Source organism: Neolamprologus multifasciatus, chromosome 3, assembly GCF_963576455.1.
Source record: "Neolamprologus multifasciatus chromosome 3, fNeoMul1.2, whole genome shotgun sequence".
In the NCBI taxonomy this organism is placed as follows: domain Eukaryota; kingdom Metazoa; phylum Chordata; class Actinopteri; order Cichliformes; family Cichlidae; genus Neolamprologus; species Neolamprologus multifasciatus.
In genome coordinates this window covers 36,871,342-36,899,125 of record NC_140441.1, presented here as the reverse complement: position 1 = coordinate 36,899,125, position 27,784 = coordinate 36,871,342, and the positions used below count along the sequence as shown (strand labels likewise).

The 27,784-nt window shown below is 39.2% G+C and overlaps 1 protein-coding gene across 8 annotated transcripts; it reads left to right on the top strand.

Moving 5' to 3' along the window:
- The first annotated feature begins 652 nt into the window (after positions 1-652).
- On the top strand, positions 653-26,114 carry LOC146522953 (myelin-oligodendrocyte glycoprotein-like). Of its 8 annotated transcripts, none has more exons than XR_014871040.1 (6): positions 653-804; positions 9,171-9,548; positions 9,662-9,739; positions 23,603-23,694; positions 23,770-24,050; positions 24,169-26,114. XR_014871040.1 is itself a non-coding variant. In XM_085142445.1 (5 exons), the coding sequence occupies exons 1-5, from the start codon at positions 687-689 to the stop codon at positions 10,062-10,064; spliced, it is 723 nt and encodes a 240-aa protein (XP_084998571.1). In that variant the 5' UTR covers positions 653-686; the 3' UTR covers positions 10,065-11,537. The 8 variants fall into 8 exon arrangements, 6 of the variants coding, with proteins under 6 accessions (XP_084998571.1, XP_084998565.1, XP_084998559.1 ...); XR_014871041.1 differs by having other exon boundaries at positions 24,172-26,113; XM_085142445.1 differs by lacking the exons at positions 23,603-23,694; positions 23,770-24,050; positions 24,169-26,114 and adding exons at positions 9,830-9,930; positions 10,017-11,537.
- The last annotated feature ends 1,670 nt before the right edge of the window (positions 26,115-27,784 follow it).

The window sequence follows — 27,784 nt, the reverse complement described above, 5'->3', positions numbered from 1 at the left end:
CAAGCCATTCACCTTAACCTACTAAAAAATGACAGCCGTCAGTGAGTGTGTGACAATCCATAGGCAGACTCTGCACTGATAATGACCTTTTTCTGTTCAGTTCAGGCTTAAAGCTTGGATGTGATTGGTTGACTTTTAAGCTTTCTGGGATTTAGTGTCATCAGGTTTGTTCTGCACACTACCAAGGAAAGCTTAGTGTTAGGATTTATTTTCAAATAATTCAAAAATAAGTATTTAAAATACATAAATTCCTAAATGTCTTTTCCTTCTTTAAAAGAGGGAAATTCTTTCCAAGTTCAGCTTTGTATCATCTTTCATGTCTCATGGATCAGTGCCTTTTAAACCTGAGCGACACCTGAACCTTTAATTTAATCGTGTTTCAGAAATGCAGAACTTTTTAAAAACACAAGTGATGCACGAATCCCCAAAACACCGTACTGTCATTCGGTAACAGCAACAACAATTTTAATAATAAATAAATAAAGCCGAGAACACAGCACTTTAATTCTGAGTTAAACGTCAATAAATAAACAGAGTTTAACAGGTGTTTTAGAAACAACCAATGAGATCCTCAGTGTGTTGTTGTTGTTTTAAACAACAGTTTCTGATTAAAGTAGAAAATGAGAGTCAAAGCTGAACATTTCTGCCTCTTTATTTTCCCCTTCAGTAAATACTTTAATATTATAATGTGGAGAAACAAGTGTATGCAGTGGCACGTGCTTGGAGTATTGTCACATGACCAGAGCTGTTTACTTCCTGGTCTTCGAGAAAGTGGATGTCGACGGCGAAGCTGCCAAAGAAAAGGTCAGTAAAGGATGTTAAAATACACGGAGGGCAAATATTTTTGTTACACGTGATTTTTATGGTGTCTGCAGTGATGTTATAGTCACCTGTGATTACTCGAAGTTGTGTTTGCAGCAGAGTTTAGTGTTAACGGCCACAGTAGCTCGTTCGTTTCTCTGTATTGTGGTAGTGGGGACATCGTGTGTTTGAGTCACGGCACAGAAACACAGAGGAGCCAGCCCTGATTTTTATTTTTAATGTATTTAAATTATTTTATTGAGCAGAGCTTCCTTTGCTCTCTGCACACAATACTGACATGTGACACGCTGCGGGTGGAGGAGTGAGTGGGTGAAACCATGACCCTGCAGATTTTAGTCAGAGACGCTAAAATCCTTCAGACGTGTTTTTCTACTTTAAAGACGGAAAATGTTAAATTTCTGAGTGAATCGTGATGTTGATCAGCTGCTGTTCCTGAAACACAGCTCTGATCGGAGCGAGCAGCTCAGCCTCGTTTCACCTGAAGCAGAATCAGGATGTGATCAAACTTCCTGTCTCTCTTTTGTTATCGGTGCGAAAAATTACAACAACATGTTTGTTTGAGTCTCGAACATTGAATAGAAAAGTGAGACGATCCCTAAAAGTTTATTTTGTTCATCTGAATGTTTTCAGTGGGAGAAACGTTTCGTCACTGATCCACGTGACTTCTTCGGTCTCAGCTGACTGCAGGTTTCTTATAAACGCCTTATAAGGTTTAGGGCACTGTGTCCGTGGGGATGCTGTTTGCTCTGTGTTGTAGCGTCCTCAAGACACCCAGTTTATGCTCCAGAGGATGATGGTTTTAAATATCCCCCATTACTGATGGAAATCTCACAGTCTAAGAAGGCCAACCTGCCACTTTACATATCCTTCCTGGTGAATTTGACGTGTTGGTCCACCGAGTTAATGTGATCCGTGAATTGTGGTACGTCCTGAGATTTGATTGTCACCCAGGTGTCGTCCACATACCTGAACCAATGACTTGGTGGTGATCCAGGGTAGCACAGCCCTCTGAGATAACAGCAGGGTTAGAGAGTCAGTGTCTGTGCCAATAACAATCCAAATAAAGTCATTGATAAGACTGAGACTGTCTTCCTGTGACAGTGAGAGTGAAAGTATGAAAGCATGCACTCGCCGCCCTGAAACTCCCGTTACATCACCAGGTCACTCCTATTTATAAACAATGATAATGTCATCAAGGAAATAAGGAAATGACTGAGTGAGTTTATGCTGTGAGAGCTCAATGTGCCCAGATGGGCTACTCACTCGCCCCATTGCTCTCGCTCTCTGTTTGTCACGTGACTAGTTAAGTGAGGTTGACTAGGTACGCACCTGTGCACTAATTGCAGCGTGGCGCCTGCACTGCCACGCAGGTTTCCTCCTGTTCATTCCTCCCTTGCTCCTGCAAGCAGGATTGCGAGCGGCTATATCATCAGGATAAACCGGGTGGTCTTGGTCGGGCTACGCCACAGCCACAGGTAGGCTGCACGTTTGTCCTGCGATTCTTTCTTTTTTGGGACATTTGATTTGTATAGTGACACGTTTGTGGTCCCAGCGTGGCCGTCTTATTCCTTTTTGACTCCAGCTGTCGTGGTAGTTGCTGTATTTAAGCAGATTCAGTATAGCGACTTCAGTCCTGAGGTAATCATCCTGACTGCTAACTAGAGAAGGTTAAGAGCTAAATGCGTTTTTCAGGCTCTGTCTGCTGCTATAAACCTTCTCAGCGGTTTGTGTTCCAGCCTAATTGAACTATAGAAACTCCTGTAGCAGCTGCTGTTTTTGGACCCTGCTGTCTTGTCCCAGTTGATTTTATTTTTATTGGTTTCATTTTCTTTCACTTTGCCTTGTTTTATTTAGTTTATTTGTGGACTGTTTATATTTGTGCCCACACGGCAGGGCCAGAGCGATCCCCTGCCCGTGTGTCGTGCTGGTTCTTTGTTACCTCTGTACCGACCCAGCTGATTTACTCCGGGAGCTGTGGAGGATTCCTCTTTTTGTGAGGGGCCACAATCAGTATTTTAACCACTGTAACCAGTATAGATCACTCTTCACACAAGTGGGGTTTGACTTAAAGCTTGTTTGTGTGTGTGTCGACCAGCAACACCCATCATAAGTGTTTTCTGTGTTTGTTTACATGGTTCTCCCTGCTTAGCAAAGTAGGAGGGAATCCCTCTGATGACATCAGACATGAGAGATGTTTATGAAAGTGTGTGAGAGGTCATGTGGAATAAATGACACAGCCAGGGACAGGTCAGGTGATAGGTCATGAGTTTATGACCAGTTTCAGACCTCTCTCTCTCTCTCTCTCTCTCTCTCTCTCTCTCTCTCTCTCTCTCTCTCTCTCTGTAGTATTTTCTAATACTTTCACTTCAGCTGGGAACATTTCATTTGTTCAACATCAGCTTGATTTAAGCTGCTAAATCTAAAACAACTGTGGGTTAGTAATAACTAAAACATCAGTGTTTGCACCTAAACATCTCACTGCTTGGCTGGAGCAGGAGAGGCGTCCTTCACCCTGACAAAACAAGAAGCGATGAAACACACTTATCACCTGACCTAAATGATTTTATGATCAACTTATTCATTGCTAACATGTTTAAGAGCTATTCATTGTTAAAATATCTCTTGTTACATTAAAGTTACTGGTGTTAGTGTTCTGTTTCCTGAGTGTTTCCAGCTGTGTTCACTTTATCTGCAAACATTTTATGTGTTACACAAGCGCTCAATTCAAGCATATAAATCCAGAAAACTGTTCCAGTAATAAAGTAAACACACTGCTGAAAATAAGTGAACAGGATTCTTTTGACACTTAAGGTTTAAAAGAAAAAATATAAACGTAGCAAGGAAAAAATCGACTGGAAGAGAGCACAGATCTAAGACCAGAGGAATGAACTCTGTCGTTGTTCATTCAGCGTTTACTTTGTTTGGTAAACAAGGAAGGAGTTCCCTCCTGTCTTTCATTCCTAGGTCATTCCTTTTGGTGACGAAAAGGAATGAGCCACAAATAACAGAGTTATAAATAGCTCATAATGTTTAAGAAACTACGTCACAATAGAGTGTCTCCCAGCGCAACACAGTTTTTCATGACTCCTGAACTCAACTCTCCAGTAATAAACCTGCTGTGTTATATTTAGACTCAAACAATATTTAAAGGCGCTGCTTAAATGGCACAAAATGTGCAAAAGTGTGAATCTGAATCTTCTCTGCTGAGCTTTGAAAGACAAACTGTGAGTATCTGAGTGAGTTTTTATGTTCTTACCTCTGAAAGTACGAGGGTTCACTTTATCTGCAGAACAGAACATTTTACGTGTTACACAACAGCTGGACTCAAATCCACATAAGTGTGTTTCAGTAAAAAGTCATAAGGAATCATAAAACTGCTGCTGGAAACAAAGCAAATAATGAATCTGGGTCACAGATCTCGACAACCAACACCCATCATAAAAGTGTTTCCTGTGTTTGTTTACATGGTTCTCCCTGCGTAGTGAAGCAGGAAGGAATCCCTCTGATGACATCAGATGTTATGTAAAAGATGTTTATAAAAGCGTGTGAGAGTGTTGTGTGGAATGACTGACACAGCCAGTGACAGATCCACTGAGAGTTATCGCCTGACCTGAGATCATGAGTTCATGATCAGTTTCAAGGTTGGTGGTTTGATCCTTGGCTCCTCAAATCTGCATGCCATCCTGCAAGACACTAACCCTGATGCATCCATCAGGGTGAGAATGTTAGAAAGATGAAAAGCGCTCGAGTATAGAAGAAGTTTATGTGTGACTGGATGAATGTTGTATAAAGTGCTCTGAGTCTCCAGGAGTCTCTGTTAAATAAGAATCAGTCCACTGATGAAACAGATCCATTGCTGGAAACATACTGAAGATTACGGCTGATTCTTCTCAAACTGATCAGATGTTGAAACGCTTTTTGTGACCTTTTTTTAACCATGAATCTAAATTTAAATTTTTGGTTCAAATCAGGTGAAGCTCGAATATCAGGGATAGAAAGCTCAAAACAGACATATTGGAAGAAGTGACGTCATCCTCACTTTAGCCCAGTACTCACACATAAAGATTATATTTATACTGCTAAACACTCAAATTTCATGGCAAATACGCTTTTTTTCTTGGCAGTGTACAGTTAAGGTTCTTCTAGGTTCAGAGGTCGCTCAGCAGAGGATTTTTGGTCCACCTGTGTGATTGGTCAGAATTAGCCAATGAAAGTAGGTCAAATGTTACCTTTTTGTAAAGAAGGAATTAAGAAAACAGTCCAATTTTTCTCTGCATCATTTCTTTTTGGGTTTTTGTGTGTTTGTGGTGAACTTCTTGTCTTTCCTACATCAGCAGATCGATGCAGGGTCTCTGTGGTCGTCATCATCTTATCATCTGTTTCATCTGTCGCTGGTTTTCTGCACATTTCTTTCACTCTAAAAATAAAAGTATGTTGTTGCTGCTTGTGCAATCAGACTGACTCATCATTCACTTTCTTTTGCTCGTCTGTGTAAACTTTGTTGTGCCGTCAGTGATTCATTACATCACTTGTGTTTGATTGTCATTGTTGTATATTGTTTATTAGTTAAAGCCTGTTTGTTGTTTCACTGAATGAAAGTTCTGTGTTTGTAGTTTTTGTACTTCTGTTGTGTTTCAGGGATATTTAAATGCACTACGGGCGTATTCAGCTGAGTTTATGATTCATAAACATCAACTGAAAGTCAAATAACATGTATTATTAATTAGAATTAAAAAAAGATGCAACACAGCTGATTTTATCGTTGTTTCTTTTACCCAAAATGTTCTTTACTGTACAGTCACAGCAAAAAGGTTGCTGGTTAAAATCCCAGCTGGGCTCTTTCTGTGTGGAGTTTGTGTTCAGCTTCCTCTTTGAAGACGTCCTTATTAGGTTCATCAGTTATTCTAAACTGGATGTGAGGAAACTAAAGTGCTTGAAGTGCTCAGATTAAAGTGCAACATGAAGATAAAAATCTGATTTGTGGTTAGAAACACTTTGAGTAAGACTGAAATCAAAGCAGAGCTCATGTGATCCACCTGAGCAGAGTTATTATTTCACATATTTACTAATCTTCAGCCTCTGACAGTCTACTGCTGATCTCAGTAAGTGAACAGTTGGCCTGAGCTCAGATTGTCACATGTGATCAAAGAGGAGCCAAAATGCACTTTTTTTTTAATGACAGAATTTCTTAAAGTGATCTAAAAATGTAAAATTATTCAACATTAAATACTGAAGGGACCTTCAGATCAGTCTGTCCTTGAAGAAGAGGTCAGAGGTCAAATGAGACATAATATTTTGAATCATTTTACAGAGCGTTCTGTATGATGATAATACATGTCACACTTGTAAGAGTCACAGTTTCATCAGAAGTTATGAGGCTTTTTGTCAAACTTCCACCAATAAACCAACAACATCCACCGCTTCCTCCTGTAAATCACATCTGTTGGTTTTAAATCAGAGAAGTTCCTGTTAGAAAAAGCTGCTGAACTGATGAGAGATGAAGCACGTTTACCTGTTTTATACAAACTGATGTCACGTGTTGTCTTAAGTGGGATTTACAGTCCAGCTGACGCAGCACTGTCAGCTCTGCTCCAGGGAAAAGTTATAATTAAACAATTTTTTTTTCTGAATAAGTTTTTTATTTCCAGAGCAAATTTTCTTATTTCAACTTTTATTGCTTAAAAATGTTTCATTTTTCTTGGTTTCAGTCTAGTTGTATTTCTTTTAATTATTATCATTTAGTGTTGCATAGAGCACAAATGTCAGAGACAAGATTAAGGTAAACCAGTGTATGTGTTACAGTAAAAACCCACTGAAGTTTATTTCACACTAATAATCTTGGATTGTCCAGGCCGCCTGCGGTGAGATTAGTTCCCAGTAGAGGCAGTGGCCAAAAGTAGTGATTGCTACATGCAGTCTGTGGGAAACACGTGTGCTGTAAGAAGAAGTGAGAGTGAGAGTTTATTCCCGTCAAACGTTGCTGTCATTAATACATCATCTGCTTCCAGTGAAGCACAGACTGTAAACAGCTGCAGAAACAGGATGTTTGTGTTGTTGGAGCTTCTGTGGAACTAACTGATGTTGTTATTGAGAATTCATCCATTTAATTAATGTCACAGGAACTCAGAAGTACGAGTCCTGAATTTCTTTTCGATATATTAAAAATAATGGTAGCACTTTATATTAATGCCACACTATTAAGCATAAATTAAAATGTGCTTAATTCATCATTTATATATCATTACTCCTCTTTAGTCTGTCACTTATAAATACAGATATATTATTATAACTATAATTATGGTTATTATTAGCAGTGATGTGATAGCTGTTCATGGTGTATACAAATAAAATATCTGTATTGACTAATAGCATATAAGGAGGAGTGCAGTGCTGCCAGCATCAGTTTAACCAGCAGAGCTTCCATCGTTCTCTGTACTGACATGTATTTGCATTTATACTGGCAGGTGGAGGATGTTACATCATCACAACATTTTAAACAGCGTTGAATCTTTGCTGCAGGTTTGATCTCACAGATAAATGATCAAAGTCACCTTCTGTATCTATTAGATTGATTAAACAGTCATATTTCCAAGTTAGTCTCTGGATGCTGTGCTACATACTGCTGAATCATTAATGACACAGCACGTTTTTGTTGTGTCAATGTGACTTTCATGTTTCTCTATTATGAAAGTTCAGAGTCGCTTACTTCACCTGACAGCTTAGCTTGTTTTTATTTGTTATCAGTGAGACACATTATAATGTCTGAGTCTTCAAACTGAACAGGAAGTGAGACCGAGCAGATTAGTTACAAACTGAGACTCGGAGTTTCTATAGAAATGATCCAAATACAGTAATTTTCGTGATGCGTTAAAGCGCGACCGGCACGCAAACGTCACAGATTTCCGTTAACGTCATCACGTCATGGAACTTCATAACACGCCAGGGCTCTGTTAACCCCACCCAGATTGCAGTAGGCGGAGACTGTTATATTAAAAGGGTGATCCTCACGGCTCATTCATTCATTCAGAGCGAATCCGGCAGGGACTGATCAGACTACAGATTTCCAAAAAAAAGGAAGAAAAAAACCTCGCTTCAGTCAGAAAACTGAACTTTTAATCATCGATCATGTCTCTGAACAACTTCTACTTTAAGGACTCTTCCTTTTTCTCACTCCGGACTTTTCTCCTGTGCTCGGCTTTGTCCGTCTGGACTCCTGTACAAGGTAAACGGATGTTTCCAGCTGCGTGTTATTGTAGATTACACTGAATTTTAATCGCATACTGGCGGATGTGAATAAGCTGAATTGACTGTTATCAGCTGTGCTGTGTTGTCCGTCACTAACAGTGTGACAGCTGTCAGTGAGTTACTTTAAAACCGGAAGAAGCTTAAAACGAGAAGATTGTCAGGCAGGTTCTGACTGTGTGAAGCGACTGCTCTCAGTTTAGAGGTTTGTTTATAACAGACACGATAGAGACGATTAACCGAGCAGTCTGTGAACATGTCAGGTTTATAAGAGCCGTGTGTTTGTCAGAGGAGAGAAAGAGCAGAGTTACAAAACACAACGTCCGGTGAGCCGAAACTAAAACCCTGTTTATTGATCCGGAGTGATGCAGATTCAGTCCGCACATGCTGCTGCTGACTACATGTGTTTCCACAAGCTAATGTGTTTTCTATAAAAACACATTAGCTTAACAATCCGCCATCATGACCCCATCAGGAATTACGTCTGACTGCCCACGTGGCTCGTTCGTCCAATCAGGTGTCTGTGCGTGTTTTGTAGTTTACTCTGGATTTGTAGTTTAAAATTTGTAATAAATGAAATTAGTTGGTTATTAAATCTGAACTCGCAGCGAGGTTAAACAGTCAGTCTTAACAAGTAAATAATTAGAAGGGCAACATGAATCAGTGAAAACACAGCAGACTGTGTGATGGTTGACTTAAATCAGCTTGTTTACTTTGAGTGTAAAACTTACTGAGGATGAGTCACATGAACTGTTATTATGAATAAATACTTGTGTTGTTTCTTAGAACTTGGATGAGCATCAGTCTGATCAGTTTGTGTTGTTAAACTTTAATAAACACGTTATTGCTTGATAAAGTTTTATTATAGTGAAATAAAATGTTAGACATTCAGGACCACAGACGGCACACACAAGGGTCAGTTAGCCTGTAACAGAACAACAAACAGCACATCTGAAATTTTGTAGCGTATATTAAGAAAGACTTAAGTAACAGCACAGAGGCCAGTGGGTCTGTTCATGATCTCCAGGTCTTTGGTGTGTAACTCGACAGGGGTCTGAGGATGTTCTGTAGGAGTTCAGGAGGTTTAATTTTCCATCTGTTTCCAGGTAAAGTTCTGGTGATTGGTTCAAATCTTCCAATCATCGCCGCTCCAGGTGATGATGTCATCCTGCCGTGTCACCTGGAGCCCACGTTCAATGTCCAGGGTCTGACGGTGGAGTGGTCCAAACCCGACCTGAAGCCCGACCCGTCGGACCGGCTGAGCCGAGTGGAGTACGTTCACCTGTACAGGGACAGGAAGGAGGTCCCCGACATGAAGATGGCCTCGTACTTCAGGAGGACGGAGCTGTTCATGGACGACATGAAACACGGGAACATTTCACTGAAGATCCTGAACGTGTCGGAGGAAGACAACGGCAGATACAGATGTTTCATCCCCAAGCTGCAGAGCAGAGTGAAAGCTGCTGTTGTTGAACTTGTAGTCGGTGAGAAGATTTGTTTTGTTGATGTTTATGGTTCCAAACTCAAAGTTGTTTTGTCCCCAATACAAACTTTTAGCCTAATTTTAATAACAGATTTTGACTGTTTTGTCTTTTAGATTCAAACTTTGCTAAAACCTCAACGACAGAGACGCCGCTGCAAACTCCAGATCCTCAGGACACGACTCCAACAAATGGTGAGAAAACAGTCCAACTTTTCTCTGCATCATCCCTGTTTGGGGTTTTGTGTATTTGTGGTGACCTTCTTGTCTTTTCTACTTCAGGAGGTCGATTCAGGGTCGCTGTGGTTCTTCTCATTGCTTTTATATCGGCTGTAGCTGTTGCTGGTCTTATTGTATACTTTTGCTGCCGTCATCAGAATCGAACTGTAAGTAAGAAACAAACAAACAAACACAAACACGTTGTTGCTTCTTGTGCCGTCAGACTGACTCATTATTCTCCTTCTTTCAGCAGAAGCATCCAGAGGATGATGATACAGAAAAACAACCACTACCAGTATAACTACCTTGCTCAAAGGAGTGTTGGTGTTAATGGAGCTGAGAGCAGCAGAGATTTATCTGTGCTGGATCTTCAGTCAGATTGGGGATTCAAACCAGCATCCACAGGGAGACACTCGGGCCCAGCAGCACTGAGATCATCATAAGGTCACACCTACAAAAGGATGGGAGCCTGATTTGAATGGATCTAAACAGGAAATATTTCTTACAGAAGTCTTCAGTCAGAGTTGCTGCTGTCAGACTCTGGAGGATCTGCTTGGAAACATCAAGCAGTGAAACTGATGGATTTCCTCCTTTAGTACAAAACTGTGAAGTTCAGCCTGGAGAAGAAACACTCCTCTACCTCACTGTCAGCATGTTTAATGAATATTTATTTAGTCTTTACCTCACTGGTTAAGGTGCACTTAAATCTTTCAGTGAGACCTCAAAGTGTCTCTGATGGACAAATTAAAATGAAAAAAATTACAACTGTTTTCACCAGTAGACTTTGAAGTACCAGGAACAGGATTCATGGAGCTCACATTAAGCACTCTTGTTTTATGCAAACCTTGTTTGTTAGTTCTCTGTTAACTTTAATGTCTCAGAGAAACTGAAGCTGAACACTTTAAGTAACTGCTGCACTTTATAAACAGAAAAAAAGCTGATTTATAATCTAGTTTTTTAAAGCTACAACTAATTTATTACATTTACTGTGAAACTTCCTGCTGGCTGGGACTCGCTGTTCAGACTGTAACATTATAGTCTGGTTTGTGACTTTGTGCTTTCACTGCCTTTAAGTCAAAGTCAGTGTTTGTGTGATGAAACAAGCTTAAACTTCATCACGAGAATAAAAACATTAAAGTACTGACCTGAAAGAGTTTCTTGGATTCTTTGATTTTCAAGCCTCTTCTTGACATTTTGTTACAATTTGTGTGTTTTCTTGTTTTTACAACTAATACCTCGTCCTATTAATTTAATTTATTTAAGTTATTTATTTATTGCTGTCATGTGTCGTTTCCTGTTTGCATTTGATGATGTTTTCAAACATTTAAACCAAATGAACTGTTTAAAAACGTGACTGTTTTGTTTCATAGATATTAAAATGACCCACAGAGTTTACTGTTGTTGTTCCATGTTCTTGAATAACATCAGTATTCGGTGAACATGATGACGAAATCGAATAAATGAGCAACAGTTCGTCATCACTGTGTTTGCAGTCTGTTTCTTCTTCAGCTCTTCATCACACTCACTCTCATTTCACTGATTTGTTTAACAGCACTGCTGAAAACTCATTTTATAGGTTAATGGTGTCTGTCAGTGACTGATCATGTGACTGATCATGTGACTGTTTGTGTCTGTGTGTTCTTAACACATTAATCTTCAATGTGAGGCTTTAATTTGAACTATGAAGCACTTTGTAACTCTGGGTTCTCTATAAATCAAGTTATAATTATTCATGAAGGCCATTCAAAGCTCTTCTTCAGATGTTGGCACATATCTGAAAAGTATAAAAAACTTAGAGGCAGAAGAAATGATCTGTCAACAGCGACGTTCACAAGGCCATTAACAGTGATCCCACTTTTGCAAGACCGATAGACAATAATGTGCTGTATGTTGTAATCATAAAGAGAAGCAGTGTGTTGATGTCGTGATAAAGTGTATTCATTTGTGACTGAGCTGATGAGAGTCACGTTTTACTGAAGTAGAGCTGGGTGAGAAATGTAACGTGTGTGATGAAGTGATTTAAATCTTCAAACTTTGCTTTAATCCTGTTTGTGGAAGTTCACAGAGATTGTAAACACTGTGAATAATACAAACGTGTGAATATTCATGAAAGATCACAAACAACATATGACCTACATGTATGTTTCAGCGAGTACATTTTATTTCTATGACAATTAGGTTAATTATTAGCTTCAGACCTGCAGGTCTTATTATGGCACATTCACTGTCATATCATGTGCTCACAAAAGCAGAGAATATTTACTGGGAGCCGTAAATGGCCTGTATTTGTATAGCGCTTCACTTGGTCCCTAAGGACCCCAAAGCACTTTACACATTCAGTCATCCACACATTCACACACTGATGATGGCAACATTGTAGCCACAGCCACCCTGGGGCGCACTGACGGAGGCGAGGCTGCCGGACACTGGCGCCACCGGGCCCTCTGGAGTAGGCAACGGGTGAAGTGTCTTGCCCAAGGACACAAAGACTGAAACTGTCGGAGGCGAGGCTCGAACCGGCAACCTTCCTATTACAAGATGACCTGCAAACTCTTGAGCCACGATCGCCCACATGGGGGCACATTAGGTCAGCCTGAGTGATCTGGGACAGTCACATTCAGTCATGTGATGGCATCACATTTGGGGAATGAGGGGGATTCCCTCCCCTCTGGTCGACATGCCGCTTTCTCCGCTCTTTTGGTTTCAACCCAGGTGGGAAGACCCCCACATTCCCCACTTTTGATTTTTAGCTCTGCGTCTCAAAACAGCCCACAGCTCAAGCTGCAAAAAAATCCCAGCCTGACTTTCACTTCCAGCACTTACGACCCGTAACAGCAGAGGGGCGCTGCTTCAGGGGATGATCAGGATCTTGTTCCATTTCTCCTTTTTATTCACTTTTACCTTTGTAGACTTTTAACAGGAGAAAACATTCTCTAAGTTTCATTCTTTTAGCCTAAACTTTGACAAAAAAGCCCATTAAAAAGCAGACTATTTTAAACTTTGAGTGTTTTGAGCCGGGTGTTAGATCCAGCATTGTGGGTGAAACCAAGGAAACTAGTGGTTTAAATGAATCTTTAAAATCTTCTGATTTTATTTGAGTTTTTCAAGTTTACAAAATAGTTTCAGTTAATTTTAAAGTTGAAAACGTTTTGTTATGTTTGGCTTTAGGTTTAGTTTAATTTTCTAGAAATTTTCTTGTTGTGAGGACATCCGGACTGTCTGCAGTGAGCTCTGCTCTCAGTACAGCCGGTGTTCAAAGTGTGTATAACACTGTAATGAAAGCTGTGGGGGAAAAAAAGCAGAAGTAAAACCATGGTGATAGAAAACACAGAAAAGTGTTAGTTGTGTGTCTGTGGTTTTCATGTTGGGCTTTTTAAAAAAGTATTTGGCATTTCTGTTCTTGGTTCTTTGCTCCTGGTGAACTTTTCTGTTTCCCTTCTCTTATTAATTATGATTAATGATTAATGGCAAAGTGAGGCTCAAAACCGTCTCACAGTGGCACTATTGACAAATTTGGGCATCACAACATCTTGATAATTCTGTTCTGTGACACAGTGAAGCTCTGCACAACTCCAAACAACACAACTTATTATACTACACTATCAATAAAAACACAAGTGGTACACAAATCCCTCAAAAACCGCACAGTCATTCGATAACAACAACAACAATATTAATAATAAACAAATAAATAAAGCTAAGAAAAAAAAAGAGTTTTAACAGGTGTTTTAGAAATAGCCAATGAGGGCCCGACCTAACCCGCGCAGAGAGATCCTCACTGTGTTGCTGTGGTTTTAAAAGATTGTTGTTGTAGTTTAAAACGACATTTTCGGTTTAAAGTAGAAAAAGAGAGCAGTCCAGAGTCAAAGCTGAACATTTCTGCCTCTTTTACTTTCCCTCTTGAAACTAGGGGCGCTCTCTCTCTTGATATAAGTCGAGCTCACTCACTCTGTCTCTCGGCTATACGACAGTAATCATCAATATTTATGTCTTTACACTTTGTGTTTAACTTATTTAAACCCACACAAGTAGGCTGCATCATTTCTTTTTGGGTTTTGTGTGTTTGTGGTGAACTTATCTTTTCCACATCAGCAGACTGATGCAGGGTCTCTGTGGTCGTCGTTATCAGAGTTTTTCTATTTCCAGAGCAAATTTTCTTATTTCAACTTTGTTTTTATTGCTTAAAAACATTTCATTTTCATTGGTTTCACTGCTAGTTTTATTTCTTTTGATTATTATCACTTATTGTTGTATAGAAGGCAAATGTCACAGACAGGTAAACCAGTGCATGTGTTACAGTAAAAACCCACTGAAGTTGATTTCACTGTAATAATATTGGATTGTCCAGGCCGCCTGCAGTGAGATTAGTTCTCAGCAGAGCGACGCCCATTCTGTGCTAAACGCATGTGCTGGAAGAGGAAGTGAGAGTGAGACTTCATTCCTAATGAGCTTTGCTGTTGCTAGCACACGTCATCTGCTTCCAGTCAAGGAAGTCAGGATGTTCGTATTGTTGGAGCTTCTGTGGAGCTAATTAATGTTGTTATTGAGAATTCATCCATTTAATTAATGTCAGAGAAACACAGAGGTACGAGTCCTGATTTTATTATCGATATATTAAAAATAATGGTAGCACTTTATATATTAATGCCACACTATTAAGCATAAATTAAAATGTGCTTAATTCATCATTTATATGTCATTAGTCCTCTTTAGTCTGTCATTTATAAATACAGATATATTATTATAACTATAATTATGGTTATTATTAGCAGTGATGTGATAGCTGTTCATGGTGTATACAAATAAAATGTCTGTATTGACTAATAGCATATAAGGAGCAGTGCAGTGCTCCTAGCACCAGTTTAACCAGCAGAGCTTCCATTGTTCTCTGTACTGACATATATTTGCATTTATACTGGCAGGTGGAGGATGTTACATCATCACAACATTTTAAACAGCGTTGAATCTTTGCTGCAGGTTTGATCTCACAGATAAATGATCAAAGTCACCTTCTGTATCTATTAGATTGATTAAATAGTCATATATCCAAGTTAGTCTCTGGATGCTGTGCTACATACTGCTGAATCATTAATGACACAGCACGTTTTTGTTGTGTCAACATGACCTTCATGTTTTTCTATTATGAAAGTTCAGTCGCTTACTTTACCTGACAGCTTACCTTGTTTTTATTTGTTATCAGTGAGACACATTATAATGTCTGAGTCTTCAAACTGAACAGGAAGTGAGACCGAGCAGATTAGTTACAAACTGAGACTCGGAGTTTCTATAGAAATGATCCAAATACAGTAATTTTTGTGCTGCGTTAAAGCGCGACCGGCACGCAAACGTCACATTGAGTTTTCCGTTGACGTCATCACGTCATGGACCTTCATAACACGCCAGGGCTCAGGTAACCCCACCCAGATTGCAGTAGGCGGAGACTGTTATATTAAAAGGGTGATCCTCACGGCTCGTTCGTTCATTCAGAGCGAAGCCGGCAGGGACTGATCAGACTACAGATTTCCAAAAAAAAAAAAAAAGAAAAAAACTCGCTTCAGTCAGAAAACGGAATTTTTAATCATCGATCATGTCTCTGAACAACTTCTACTTTAAGGACTCTTCCTTTTTCTCACTCCGGACTTTTCTCCTGTGCTCGGCTTTGTCCGTCTGGACTCCTGCACAAGGTAAGCCGACGTGTCCAGCTGCGTGTTAGTACAGATTACAGTGAATTTTAATGAAAAACTGGCGGATGTGAATAAGCTGAATTTACTGTTATCAGCTGTGCTGTGTTGTCCGTCACTAACAGTGTGACAGCTGTCAGTGAGTTACTTTAAAACCGGAAAAAGCTTAAAACGAGAAGATTGTCAGGCAGGTTCTGACTGTGTGAAGCGACTGCTCTCAGTTTAGAGGTTTGTTTATAACGGACACGATAGAGACGATTCACCGAGCAGGTCTATGACCCGGTTATAAGAGCCGTGTGTTTGTCAGAGGGGAGAAAGAGCAGAGTTAGAAAAACACAACGTCCGGTGAGCCGAAACTAAAAGACTGTTTATTGATTGAGTGATGCAGACTCTGCCCGCACACATGCTGCTACTGTTGTTTCCACAAACCTGCCTCGCTTTCTGACGTGATGACTCAGGAATGAGCTCTGACTGCCCACATAACTCGTTCGTCCAATCAGGTTCTTGTGCGTGTTTTGTAGTTTCCTCTGAATTTGTAGTTTACATATTTAAATAAATAAATTAAATTAGTTGGTCATATATATATATATATATATATATATATATATATATATATATATATATATATATATATATATATAGTATTTCTGATTAATTATAGTTTTTCTACCAAATCATAGTACAGTATTTTTGCTTTTTATAGGATTTTTATAGGATATTTATATTGCTTAATATAGTATTTCTGCTAAATGTAGTATTTATGCTTAATCATAGTATTTCTATATATTACTGCCAGGTCCCCAGGCAGCCAATCCTCTGTGAGGACTGAGACATTCAAATTTACAAATCAGGGCCTGCACGGCTTCCCAGCCAGCCAATCATATCTGAGGTCTGCCGTTTCTTCTCTCGTCATATCTCAGCGATGGTTGTACAAAGAGCAATGAAAATCGCAGTCAAAGTACACCAAAGTCCGCTGATTCACCCAGTAGAAGAATTATGCTTCTAGTCCACTTAGTTTTTGAGTTACACGACGTTTTGTAACTCTCACCGTGATCTAATTCTGACTGCTCATCAACCTGTTTTCCAGGCCTTCGCTCTCTTTCCCAGTGGCGCAGTTGGTAATGACACGGGTCTCCAACCCAAAGGTCGTGGGTTCAATCCCACCTTTGTCCACATGTTTTTTTCCCTACAAATTCATACACTATCACAGACCAGTAATTCATATTCATCATTTATTACAATTCTGCAAACTTTTATTATTTTAGCAGCTTTTATAATATGGACCTCATATTCTTGTTAACACTCTATGGCACAAAGTACTGTTCCCTTTAGGCTCTGTGTATGTGTATGTGTGTATCAATATTTCTATTTTAAAGTATTACTCCTCCATAATTGTATTTCTGTTAAATCAAAGTACTTTTACTACATCTTAGTACTTCTGCTCAATCATAGTATTTCTGCTAAATCATAGTATTTTTGCCAAATCATGGTTTTTTGTGCCAAATCATAACATTTGTGTTATGTTATAGTATTACTACTAAGTGGAGAAATTTCTGTCATGTTACAGTATATGTGCTGATTACAGTATTTCTGCTAAATCATACTATTTCTACTATATTATATTTTTCTTTCTAAATATAGCATTTCTGCTATATAATTGTATTTCTGCTATGTTATAATATTTGTGCTAAACCAGAGTATTTGTGCTGAAACATAGTATTAATTTAAAATTACAATATTCATAGTTCATCACAGTGTCTCTGGTAAATCACAGTATTTCTGCTATGTTGTACTATTTTTCTAAATCATAGTGTTTCTGTAATGTTTAAGTATTTTTGGCTAAATATATTCTTTCTGTTATCTTATACTATTTCTCCTAAATTCTTGTATATTTGAGAAGTTATCATGTTTCTGGTAATTTACAATATTTCTGCCAAGTTCTGCTATGCTATTGTATTTCTGCCAAGTATTATGTTTCCTCTAAGATATTGCAGTTCTGCTAAGTTATTACTTTTAGCAAAGTTCCTTTGCTTCTGCAAAGTTTTTACAATTTCTGCAACTTTTCAGCTTTTTCAGCTAGTTTTTGCAGACAGCTTCAGCTTTAAAGCATCCACACTGCATTTTCGCAGGAAATGCAAATTTTTCTAGTTTCTTTTTGGGTTTTTGTGTGTTTGTGGTGAACTTCTTGTCTTTTCCACATCAGCAGATCGATGCAGGGTCTCTGTGGTCGTCGTTATCTTATCATCTGTTTCGGCTGTCGCTGGTTTTCTGCACATTTCTTTCACTCTAAAAGTAAAAGTATGTTGTTGCTGCTTGTGTAATCAGACTGACTCATCATTCACTTTCTTTTGCTCGTCTGTACAAACTTTGTTGTGCCGTCAGTGATTCATTACATCACTTGTGTTTCATTGTCATTGTTGTATATTGTTTATTAGTTAAAGCCTGTTTGTTGTTTCACTGAATTAAAGTTCTGTGTTTGTAGTTTTTGTACTTCTGTTGTGTTTCAGGGATATTTAAATGCACTACGGGCGTATTCAGCTGAGTTTATGATTCATAAACATCAACTGAAAGTCAAATAATATGTATTATTAATTAGAATTAAAAAAAGATATAACACAGCTGATTTTATCGTTGTTTCTTTTACCCAAAATGTTCTTTACTGTACAGTCACAGCAAAAAGGTTGCTGGTTAAAATCCCAGCTGGGCTCTTTCTGTGTGGAGTTTGTGTTCAGCTTCCTCTTTGAAGACGTCCTTATTAGGTTCATCAGTTATTCTAAACTGGATGTGAGGAAACTAAAGTGCTTGAAGTTCTCAGATTAAAGTGCAGCATGAAGATAAAAATCTGACTTGTGGTTAGAAACACTTTGAGTAAGACTGAAATCAGAGCAGAGCTCATGTGATCCACCTGAGCAGAGTTATTATTTCATATATTTACTAATCTTCAGCCTCTGACAGTCTGCTGAACAGTGAACAGTTTGCCTGAGCTCAGATTGTCACATGTGATCAAAGAGGAGCCAAAACACAGGTTTTTTTTTTTAATGACAGAATTTCTTAAAGTGATCTAAAAATGTAAAATTATTCAACATTAAATACTGAAGGGACCTTCAGATCAGTCTGACCTTGAAGAAGAGGTCAGAGGTCAAATGAGACAATATTTTAAATCATTTTACAGAGCGTTCTGTATGATGATAATACTAGGGGTGCAACGATACACAAAATTCACGGTTCGGTTCGGTTCGATACTTTGGTGTCACGGTTCGATATTTTTTCGATACAAAAAAAATGTTCATGCCTTTTTATTAATTTGTCATTTATTAAATTTTCACGGCACATTCTGCACCACATCTCTGTGCGTTCATCATTTGTTTGAATCCAGCTCACCTCCTGCAACCACTTTTCCGAGAATACGTGCTTCTTTTGTGGTTCGGACTCCTTCTGACATTTCTTTGGAGGTGGAGGAACATCACAGTAATTGCTTAAAGGAGCTTCTTCGACATCTTTAAGAGTTCTAAACAAATGTCTGTCCTCCTCCTGAAAATCTTATGTACGCAAACAGGCGTTGCAACTTCTTATCTTGTGCGGGTTTTTATTTTGACAGCGAATGCACACCTGCGGACCACTTATGTGCAGCCCTGGTTATTTAGCTCGTCATATTGCAGCCACAGAAATTATTTTGTCCATGAAACCATAAAGCTGCACTTTCTTTTTGCCTTATAGTCTGATTTGTCATAACTTTTCCGTTTTGTCACTTCTTCACCCTGACCTGTCTTATTTGGCTCAGCAGAACTAAAATATATATCCTGCTGCTTTTACACACGCACTCACATAACGCTCAGCGATTCTCTGCGCGATCAACCTCTCACATGTTTAAGCTGTGGGAGTATTCACTTGTCATGTTTGCATAGTAAGCTAACGATTGATAAGACGATGTCAGAGGAATTGGTGCGCAAATTATCATCACTCACCAATCAGTACTGTCGCTCTCTATACACAGTTCACGCGATTGCAAAGTGAAAGCAAAAAACAAGCGCAAATTCAAACGCGATTTCAGTATGTCACATATTGACAGTGGCCGATGCCAATGACATAATTACCCAGCTACATTTCCGAAAGAATGCAAAAGCATTGACATATATTTTTCCTTCCTACGATAGGCCGACGGGCAGGGCAGAGATAGATTTTGGTAGCCCGACTGGAAAAAAGCCCCAGGACGTCGGGCTAGCGATTTTGCGAGCCCTGTATCTGATTGAGGAATCACTCATCTTTGGAAAAGAGAGTTTATTATGGAGAAATGTCTCTTTCCAAAATAAAAGCTATACTATACGCTTCTTCTGGGCTATATTCTCAGCAGCATATTAAACATATCAGGTCCCCATAAGGAGAATCATGTGCTAACGGCTGTCTAAATGACTCGGGTAAAGTTTGTAGCATGCGTGCTTGTTTTTGTCTGCTTCCACTTGTCTTTGCACTAGGATGATTTCGGAGTAAATGTGCAGTCATATTGGTTGTGTTCCCACTAGTGCTGTCAGCGTTAATCTGAAATGACGTTAACGTCACAACACGGCAAATCTCCGTTAACGAGCTACCGCGGATCGCCTCGTGAGTGGGGCTGGAAGACGTCAACACATTAACGAGCTAACTGCGCTAACACACTAGTTCCCACCAATTGAGCATTGCTGGCACATCCAACATACTGTTTTACTTTTGTCCATGACAGGCTTACCTTCAGGGTCATACGTCACATGAAAACCAAAATAGTTCCAAACGCCAGATCTGAATGAGGGTGGGGGAGGTTCAATTTGCCATGTTGCAACTAGCCTAGCTTCTGTCTTGCTAGCTTGCCCTGCGCTCAGTGAATCTCTGTTCGACTACTCCGCCTAGGCTGCACTGTCGAGCGCAGATCCACTGAGCGCTCAACACAGACAGCATCGTCAGAAGAAAAGTTGATAAAATAAATTAAAAATGTTGTATTGTTCGATACATATGCGTACCGAACCGAAAGCACTGTATCGAACGGTTCGATATCGATACGAGTATCGTTGCACCCCTAGATAATACATGTCACACTTGTAAGAGTCACAGTTTCATCAGACGTTATGAGGCTTTTTGTCAAACTTTGTCAAACCACCAGTAAATCATTAATTTGACTTAATGGTTTCAGCTGTAGGCTGAAGCTCCTGTAAGCTCACAGCAACGTCCACCGCTTCCTCATGTAAATCATGTCTGTTGGTTTTAAATCAGAGAATTTCCTTTTAGAAAAAGCTGCTGAACTGATGAGAGATGAAGCACGTTTACTTATTTTATACAAACTGATGTCACGTGTTGTCTTAAGCAGGATTTACAGTCCAGCTGACGCAGCACTGTCAGCTCTGTTCCAGGGAAAACTTAATAAAACAATTTTTTTTTCTGAATAAGTTTTTTATTTCCAGAGCAAATTTTCTTATTTCAACTTAGTTTTTATTGCTTAAAAATGTTTCATTTTTCTTGGTTTCAGTCTAGTTGTATTTCTTTTAATTATTATCATTTAGTGTTGCATAGAGCGCAAATGTCAGAGACAAGGTTTAGGTAAACCAGTGCATGTGTTACAGTAAAAACCCACTGAAGTTGATTTCACTGTAATAATATTGGATTGTCCAGGCCGCCTGCAGTGAGATTAGTTCTCAGCAGAGCTACGCCCATTCTGTGCTAAACGCATGTGCTGGAAGAGGAAGTGAGAGTGAGACTTCATTCCTAATGAGCTTTGCTGTTGATAGCACAGTAGAGGCAGTGGCCAAAAGTAGTGGTTGCTACATGCAGTCTGTGGGAAACACGTGTGCTGTAAGAAGAAGTGAGAGTGAGAGTTTATTCCCGTCAAACTTTGCTGTCATTAATACATCATCTGCTTCCAGTGAAGCACAGACTGTAAACAGCTGCAGAAACAGGATGTTCGTATTAGAACATCTGTCTTCCTCCGACACGTTCAGGATCTTCAGTGAAATGTTCCCGTGTTTCATGTCGTCCATGAACAGCTCCGTCCTCCTGAAGTACGAGGCCATCTTCATGTCGGGGACATGTTTTTATTTTATTTTTTTTTAATCCCAAAAATAGTCAAATATATAGTTAAATTGAAGTGTAATGTAATTTGAAGCATGTCTGTGTTTTGAAACGTAACAGTTTTTATTTATTTATTTGTTTTTTTACATCTGCAGCCTGAATGTGAAAATGAGGAAGAAGCAGCGTTGGATCTTCACAGACTGTTAACAAGATGTGATCATGGATTTCATGCCTTTCTTCATGGTCCCACTATCGACTCTCATCCTCCACTTGGGTTCAGTTAAAGGTAAATATGGTTTTGAGAAGGAAAAACTCCATTTTAACAGGAAGAAACTCCTGCAGAACCAGGCAGGAGAGCAGCGATCAGCAAACAAAATGCAGAGACAAGCCATGCAAAATTATGAAACTTAGCTGGATATTAAAATTCCAAGTTCCTCTGTGCTCTCCAGGTGGGCTGGCTGTAGCTCAGGAGGTAGAGCAGGTCCTCGATCAATCGGAAGTAGAATCTGCAAAATATGCCAGATATTCTTGGACACAATATTAACCTTGAGTTGCTCTCCGATGCATCCATCCAAGTGTAAATGTTCGAGTACAAAAGTGCTGTATAAGAAGTAAATGCAAATCTAATGTTAAAAGCATAGTTTCACATGGCATACATTAGTTTACAAGATTTAAAAAAGGGACCTCCTATGATTTATGGTTTGGAGATGGTGTTGCTGACAAGAAACCGGAGGCAGAGCTGAAGAAGCTCAGATTTTCATTTGGTGTGATCAGAATGGAAAAGATCAGAATTGATTCTGAGGACCAGCTCAGGTTTGAAGATGACGTTAGAGGCAAACCTGAGATGGTTTAGACATGTGCAGAGGAGGGACAGTGGATCACTGGATGTTGTAAGATGTTGCTGGCAAGCAGGAGGATGTATTTAGTGCCTTGGACACAAAATGTTGGAAACTTCTGATGTTGTGAGTGTGTCTGCTCCTCTCTGTCTCCGCAACAGGATCATTTGTAGTGGATGTGACACAGAGCTCCTATCAGGCAGAGGAGAACCACAACATCACACTGGAGTGGACGTTCACCAGCAAACCTGACACGTCCATCTCAGCACTGAAGGTCTTCTGTATCCTGGATAATGGCCATAAATACTGGACTTTTTATTATCTTCATGATGGTGTCGAGTTCTCAGAGGACAAAGAGTTTTCAGGACGAGTCCAGAGTGACAAAGACGCCCTCAGAGAAGGACAAATCAGACTCCAGCTGTCCAGACTCAGGACTGAGGACTCGGGTCTGTACCTGTGTGAGGTGGACACAGGTTATGGCCGCGGCTACAACAGCTGCAGACTCACCGTCACTGGTAAGATGATTAATTTATACACATGTGATCACTGTGATCTTAGTCTGGAACCTGAAATAAGAATATATTTATAAATCTAACATTGTGTCAAACACTTGCCTTCTTTTTGTCAACAATCTAACAAAAATACGAGTTTTGTCTCTTTGATAGTTTCCACTGCTGTACTGAGGGTTAAATTTCTTTGCACCCACATATTGTATTCAGATGTTTACATCCACTCATCTTCATGTGCTTGAATGCGATGGTAATTTGGGGCGTTTAATTGTTTCTTTCAACTCTACAGTGTTTGTCTTTGATGACTAAACAATAGTTGAGTACAAGTTTGAGTTTATTTGGATCTTCAGTTAACAAACTGTACAAAGACTCAAAGATCTGTTTGATCTGTAAGAAAAAGAGCAGCTTGTTGTTGTGTGACTGCAAATTTGTGCCATCACTGTGTGAACTGCTTAAAATGTGACGATAATTTAAAAAGAAATTCATGTTGACATCCTGTTAACCTTTTTATTGACTTTAAATAAACTGAATGTCATTTAAAGACATTTCACCACTCTGTTTCTTACGTGTTATATTTTTATCAACTGATTATGTCTCGACTGATTTTTGTGGTTTTCTAGATCCAAACTTTGCTAAAACCTCGACGATGGAGACACCGCTGCAAACTCCAGATCATCAGGACACGACTCCAGCAAATAGTGAGAAAACAGTCCAACTTTACTCTGCATCATCCCTGTTTGGGTTTTTGTAGTGACCTTGTTGTTTTTTCTATTTCCGCAGGTCGATCCAGGGTTCCTGTGGTCGTCACTGTCATCGCTTTTATAATCGTTATAGCTGCTGCTGGTTGTTGCTGCCAACATCAGAATCGAACTGTAAGAAAGAAAGAAACAAACATGTTGTTGCTTCTTGGCCGTCAGACCTACTCATTACTCTCCTTCTTTCAACAGAAACATCCAGAGGATGATGATAGACAAAAACAACCACTACCAGTCTAACTGTCTTGCTCAAAGGAACATTGGTGTTAATGAAACTGAGGTGTTTTTTTTTTATCTTTGCTGGATCTTCAGTCAGGTTGGGAGTTCAAACCTGCAGCCACAGGGAGACAGTCAGGCCCAGCTGAGATCATTATACTGACAGATAATGACTCTTCTAAAATTTAATCTACACTAAAACTTTTGCAGCTCTGAGATGCAGCTGAACCCTCCAAACTGCAACAGCACAAGAATCGGTGAGAAACCAGTCCAACTTGTCTCTGTATCGTTTCTGTTTGTATGTTTGTATGAGTTTTTGTGGTAATCTTGTTTTTCTGTTGTTTGTTTTTTTTTATTTTGTTAATTTTACATCAGCAGGTCTGTCCAGGGTCAACCTGTTCCTGATAATTTCCACCTCGGTTGTCGCTGCTCTTGCTGCATATTTTTCTCAACGCCTTCATCAGGAACTAAAAGCAAGTCTGACACAGACAAACACGGACATGTTGTGCTGTCAGACTGACTTCAACTACTTTGAACAGAAGCATTCAGAAGATTAAGATTTGTCTAGATTTATTGTTTTGTTCATCTTTGATGTGTTAAGTTGCCTTTTTTGCTTTTGCTGTATAAACTTGTTGTGCCATCAGTGATGTCATTACATAACTTATGTTTTATTACTATTGTTGTATTTTATTCATTTATTGTTTTTATTTATTTCTGTCTGTTTGCAGTCAAACTCTTTTTGTTGTTGCACTGAATGAAAGTTCTTTGTTTGTAGTTTTTGAACATGTGTTGTGTTTCAGGGATCTTTAAATGCACTACAGGCGTATTCAGCTGAGTTTAGTATTCAGCTGAAGTAATATGTATATTCATTTTAATACAATAAGAGAGCTCATCTTACTGTTTCTTTTCCCCAAAATGTTCTTTACTAAACAGTAAAATCAATAAATGGTCAGCGTGATGGTCCATGTGTTGATTTAGTGGTTAGTACTGTGGCCTCACAGCGAAAAGGTTGCTGGTTGAGAAACGTGCTTCTTGTGACCATTAGTTATTCTAAATTGTGAGGAAACTAAAGTGCTTGAAGTGCTCAGATTAAAGTGTTGCATGAAGAAAAAATCTGATTTGTATTTAGAAACACTTTGAGTGGGCAGTAAGACTGAAATCAAAGCTCATGTGATCCACCTTTTGTTTTGTGTTCTAACTGTTAATGCTTAATTAATACTGATTATTATGAATGATAGTTATAAGGGTCTGTTATGGTACAGCAGTGAGGACAGTTTAACAGCTGTAATGGTTTTACATGGTCATAGAATAAATTATATCTGAATGTTTTTTCACGTTTGATCAAATATATTTAAATCATCATAGGGCTGTGTTATGTACGCCACAGGTAGGCTGCATGTTTGTCCTGCGATTCTTTCTTTTTTGGGACATTTGAGTTGTATAGTGACACATTTGTGTTCCCAGCGTGGTCGTCTTATTCCTTTTCGACTCCAGAAAGATTAGACTGGAAGAGAGCACAGATCTACTAAGACCAGTGGAACGAGCTCTGTCACTGTTTGTTCAGTGTTTACTTTGTTTGCTGAACAAGGAAGGCGTTCCCTCTGATTGCTCATGGAAAGGAATGAACTAGTGTCATAAAGAACTCCTAATGTTTCAGAACCTACGGCACAATAGTGTCTCCAAGTGAAGAATGCAGAAAGTCATTGCATGACACAGTTTGTTCATGACTTTTGAACTAGACTCTCCAGCAATAAACCTGCTGTGTTATATTTAGGCTCAGATAATATTTAAAGGCGCTGCTTGAATGTGCCAAAGTGTGATTCTGAATCTTCTCTGCTGAGCTTTGAAAGAGACGTTGCAGGATCAAGATGAGTAGGCCACAGGAAAAGCACAGAGAATCATTTTTTTCAAAATAAAACAATCTGCAGAGAGTAAATGTTCCACCTCTGAAACCATTCAGGTGATTTACAACTGTACAAAGAACAACATGAAACTAATGACAGTGTTTGGCCTACAACAGTAACTTTATTTAGCCTAATTACATTTGGCCCGCGAAGCCATACCAAATTATTATTAGAGCTGACCTACTGGTATTATACAGCTAATATATATATTGTTTAGTATTAAGCTTTGCTTGTTCCATATTCAGTTTTTTAAGCAAAACTTGTTTGATTCCATAAGAAAAGATTCATTCTAATAATTGGAGGAAGATTTTTTTTTCAATAAATATTAACGTTAGCCCGCGACTTTGTTCCAGATTTGAATTTTGGCCCACTGTGTATTTGAGTTTGACACCCCTGGTCTACTACAAGCCTCATTCACAAACACATTCATTCATTGTCAACCACATAAAACACAGCTTTCACTCATCACTATGGCTGAGTTGCTTCTGTGCAAAGATTCTTAGGCTTGTTGAGTCTTGCTGAAACTGCTGCTGGTGGTTGGGTCGCCTGAATGATTTGGGAGTTTTCCCAAAATCTCTGATGTTACTTTTCCATCCTTTGTCTCCCCATCAGAAGGTGATGGAGCATGTGATCCTTTGTGATGTTATGGTTCATGAGCCAAGAATAATTGTGTGATCTGTGAAAAGCAGAGCTTATGGAAAAAACAACTGCACTCTAACGTAGCCTAACTTTAGTGTGCTGCTGACTGTGTAAGATGGTGCACCGTGATCACATTTCAAATGGTTAATGAGCACAAAGGTGGATCTATTGGCACAGCTGGACGGCCACTGATAGTCCACATTAGATTGAAAATAACAAACACTGCTTTTTTCCATCATATCCAATCAGAAACAAAAGAAGGCACTGGATGTCTTATTCCTTTTTGACTCCAGCTGTCGTGGAGAGAGGTAGTTGCTGTATTTAAGCAGATTCAGTATAGCGACTTCAGTCCTGAGGTAAGCATCTTCACTGCTAACTAGAGAAGTGAAGGAGCTAAATGCATTTTTCAGTCTGCTGCTATAAACCTTCTCAGCGGTTTGTGTTCCAGCCTAATTGAACTATAGAAACTCCTGTAGCAGCCGCTGTTTTTGGACCCTGCTGTCTTGTCCCAGTTGATTTTATTTTTATTGGTTTCATTTTCTTTCACTTTGCCTTGTTTTATTTAGTTTATTTGTGGACTGTTGTTTATATTTGTGCCCATGCGGCTGGGCCAGAGTGATCCCCTGCCCGTGTGTGGTGCTGGTTCTTTGTTACCTCTGTACCGACCCAGCTGATTTACTCCGGGAGCTGTGGAGGATTCCTCTTTTTGTGAGGGGCCACGATCAGTATTTTAACCACTGTAACTAGTATAGATCTCTCTCTCTATCTCTCTCTCTATCTCACTCTCTCTCTCTCACTCTCTCTCTCTGCAGTTTTTATTTTTCTGTTGTATTTTCTATTATTTTCACTTCAGCTGGGAACATTTCATTTGTTCAACATCAGCTTGATTTAAGCTGCTAAATCTAAAACAACTGTGGGTCAGTAATAACTAAAACATCAGTGTTTGCACCGTAAACATCTCACTGCTTGGCTGCAGCAGGAGAGGACTCCTTCAACCTGACGAAACAAGATGACCTCTCACCTTTATCATTAACACACTGAGACTGTATCAGTCCCACTCCCAGTGACACATCCACAGTCATCACCTGACCAAAGTGATTTTATGATCAACTTATTCATTGCTAACATGTTTAGGAGCCGTTCATGATTAAAATATGTGATGTTACAGTATAGTTACTTGTGTTCTGTTTCCTCACAGTTTCCAGCTGTGTTCACTTTATCTGCAAACATTTTCATGTGTTCACACAACAGCTGGATTCAAGCATGTAAATCCAGAAAATTGAACTAATAATAAAGTAAACACACTGCTGAAAATAAGTGAACAGGATTCTTTTGACACTTAAAGTTAAAAAAAAATCACTGTAGCAGGGAAAGATTAGACTGGAAGAGAGCACAGATCTACTAAGACCAGTGGAACGAGCTCTGTCACTGTTTGTTCAGTGTTTACT

Coding starts and splice junctions, on each gene's coding strand:
- LOC146522953 (XM_085142423.1), top strand. CDS start 687: ATGTGGAGAAACAAGTGTATGCAGTGGCACGTGCTTGGAGTATTGTCA. Junction 805..9,170: donor GCGAAGCTGCCAAAGAAAAG/GTCAGTAAAGGA, acceptor ATCTGTTTCCAG/GTAAAGTTCTGGTGATTGGT. Junction 9,549..9,661: donor TGTTGTTGAACTTGTAGTCG/GTGAGAAGATTT, acceptor TTTGTCTTTTAG/ATTCAAACTTTGCTAAAACC.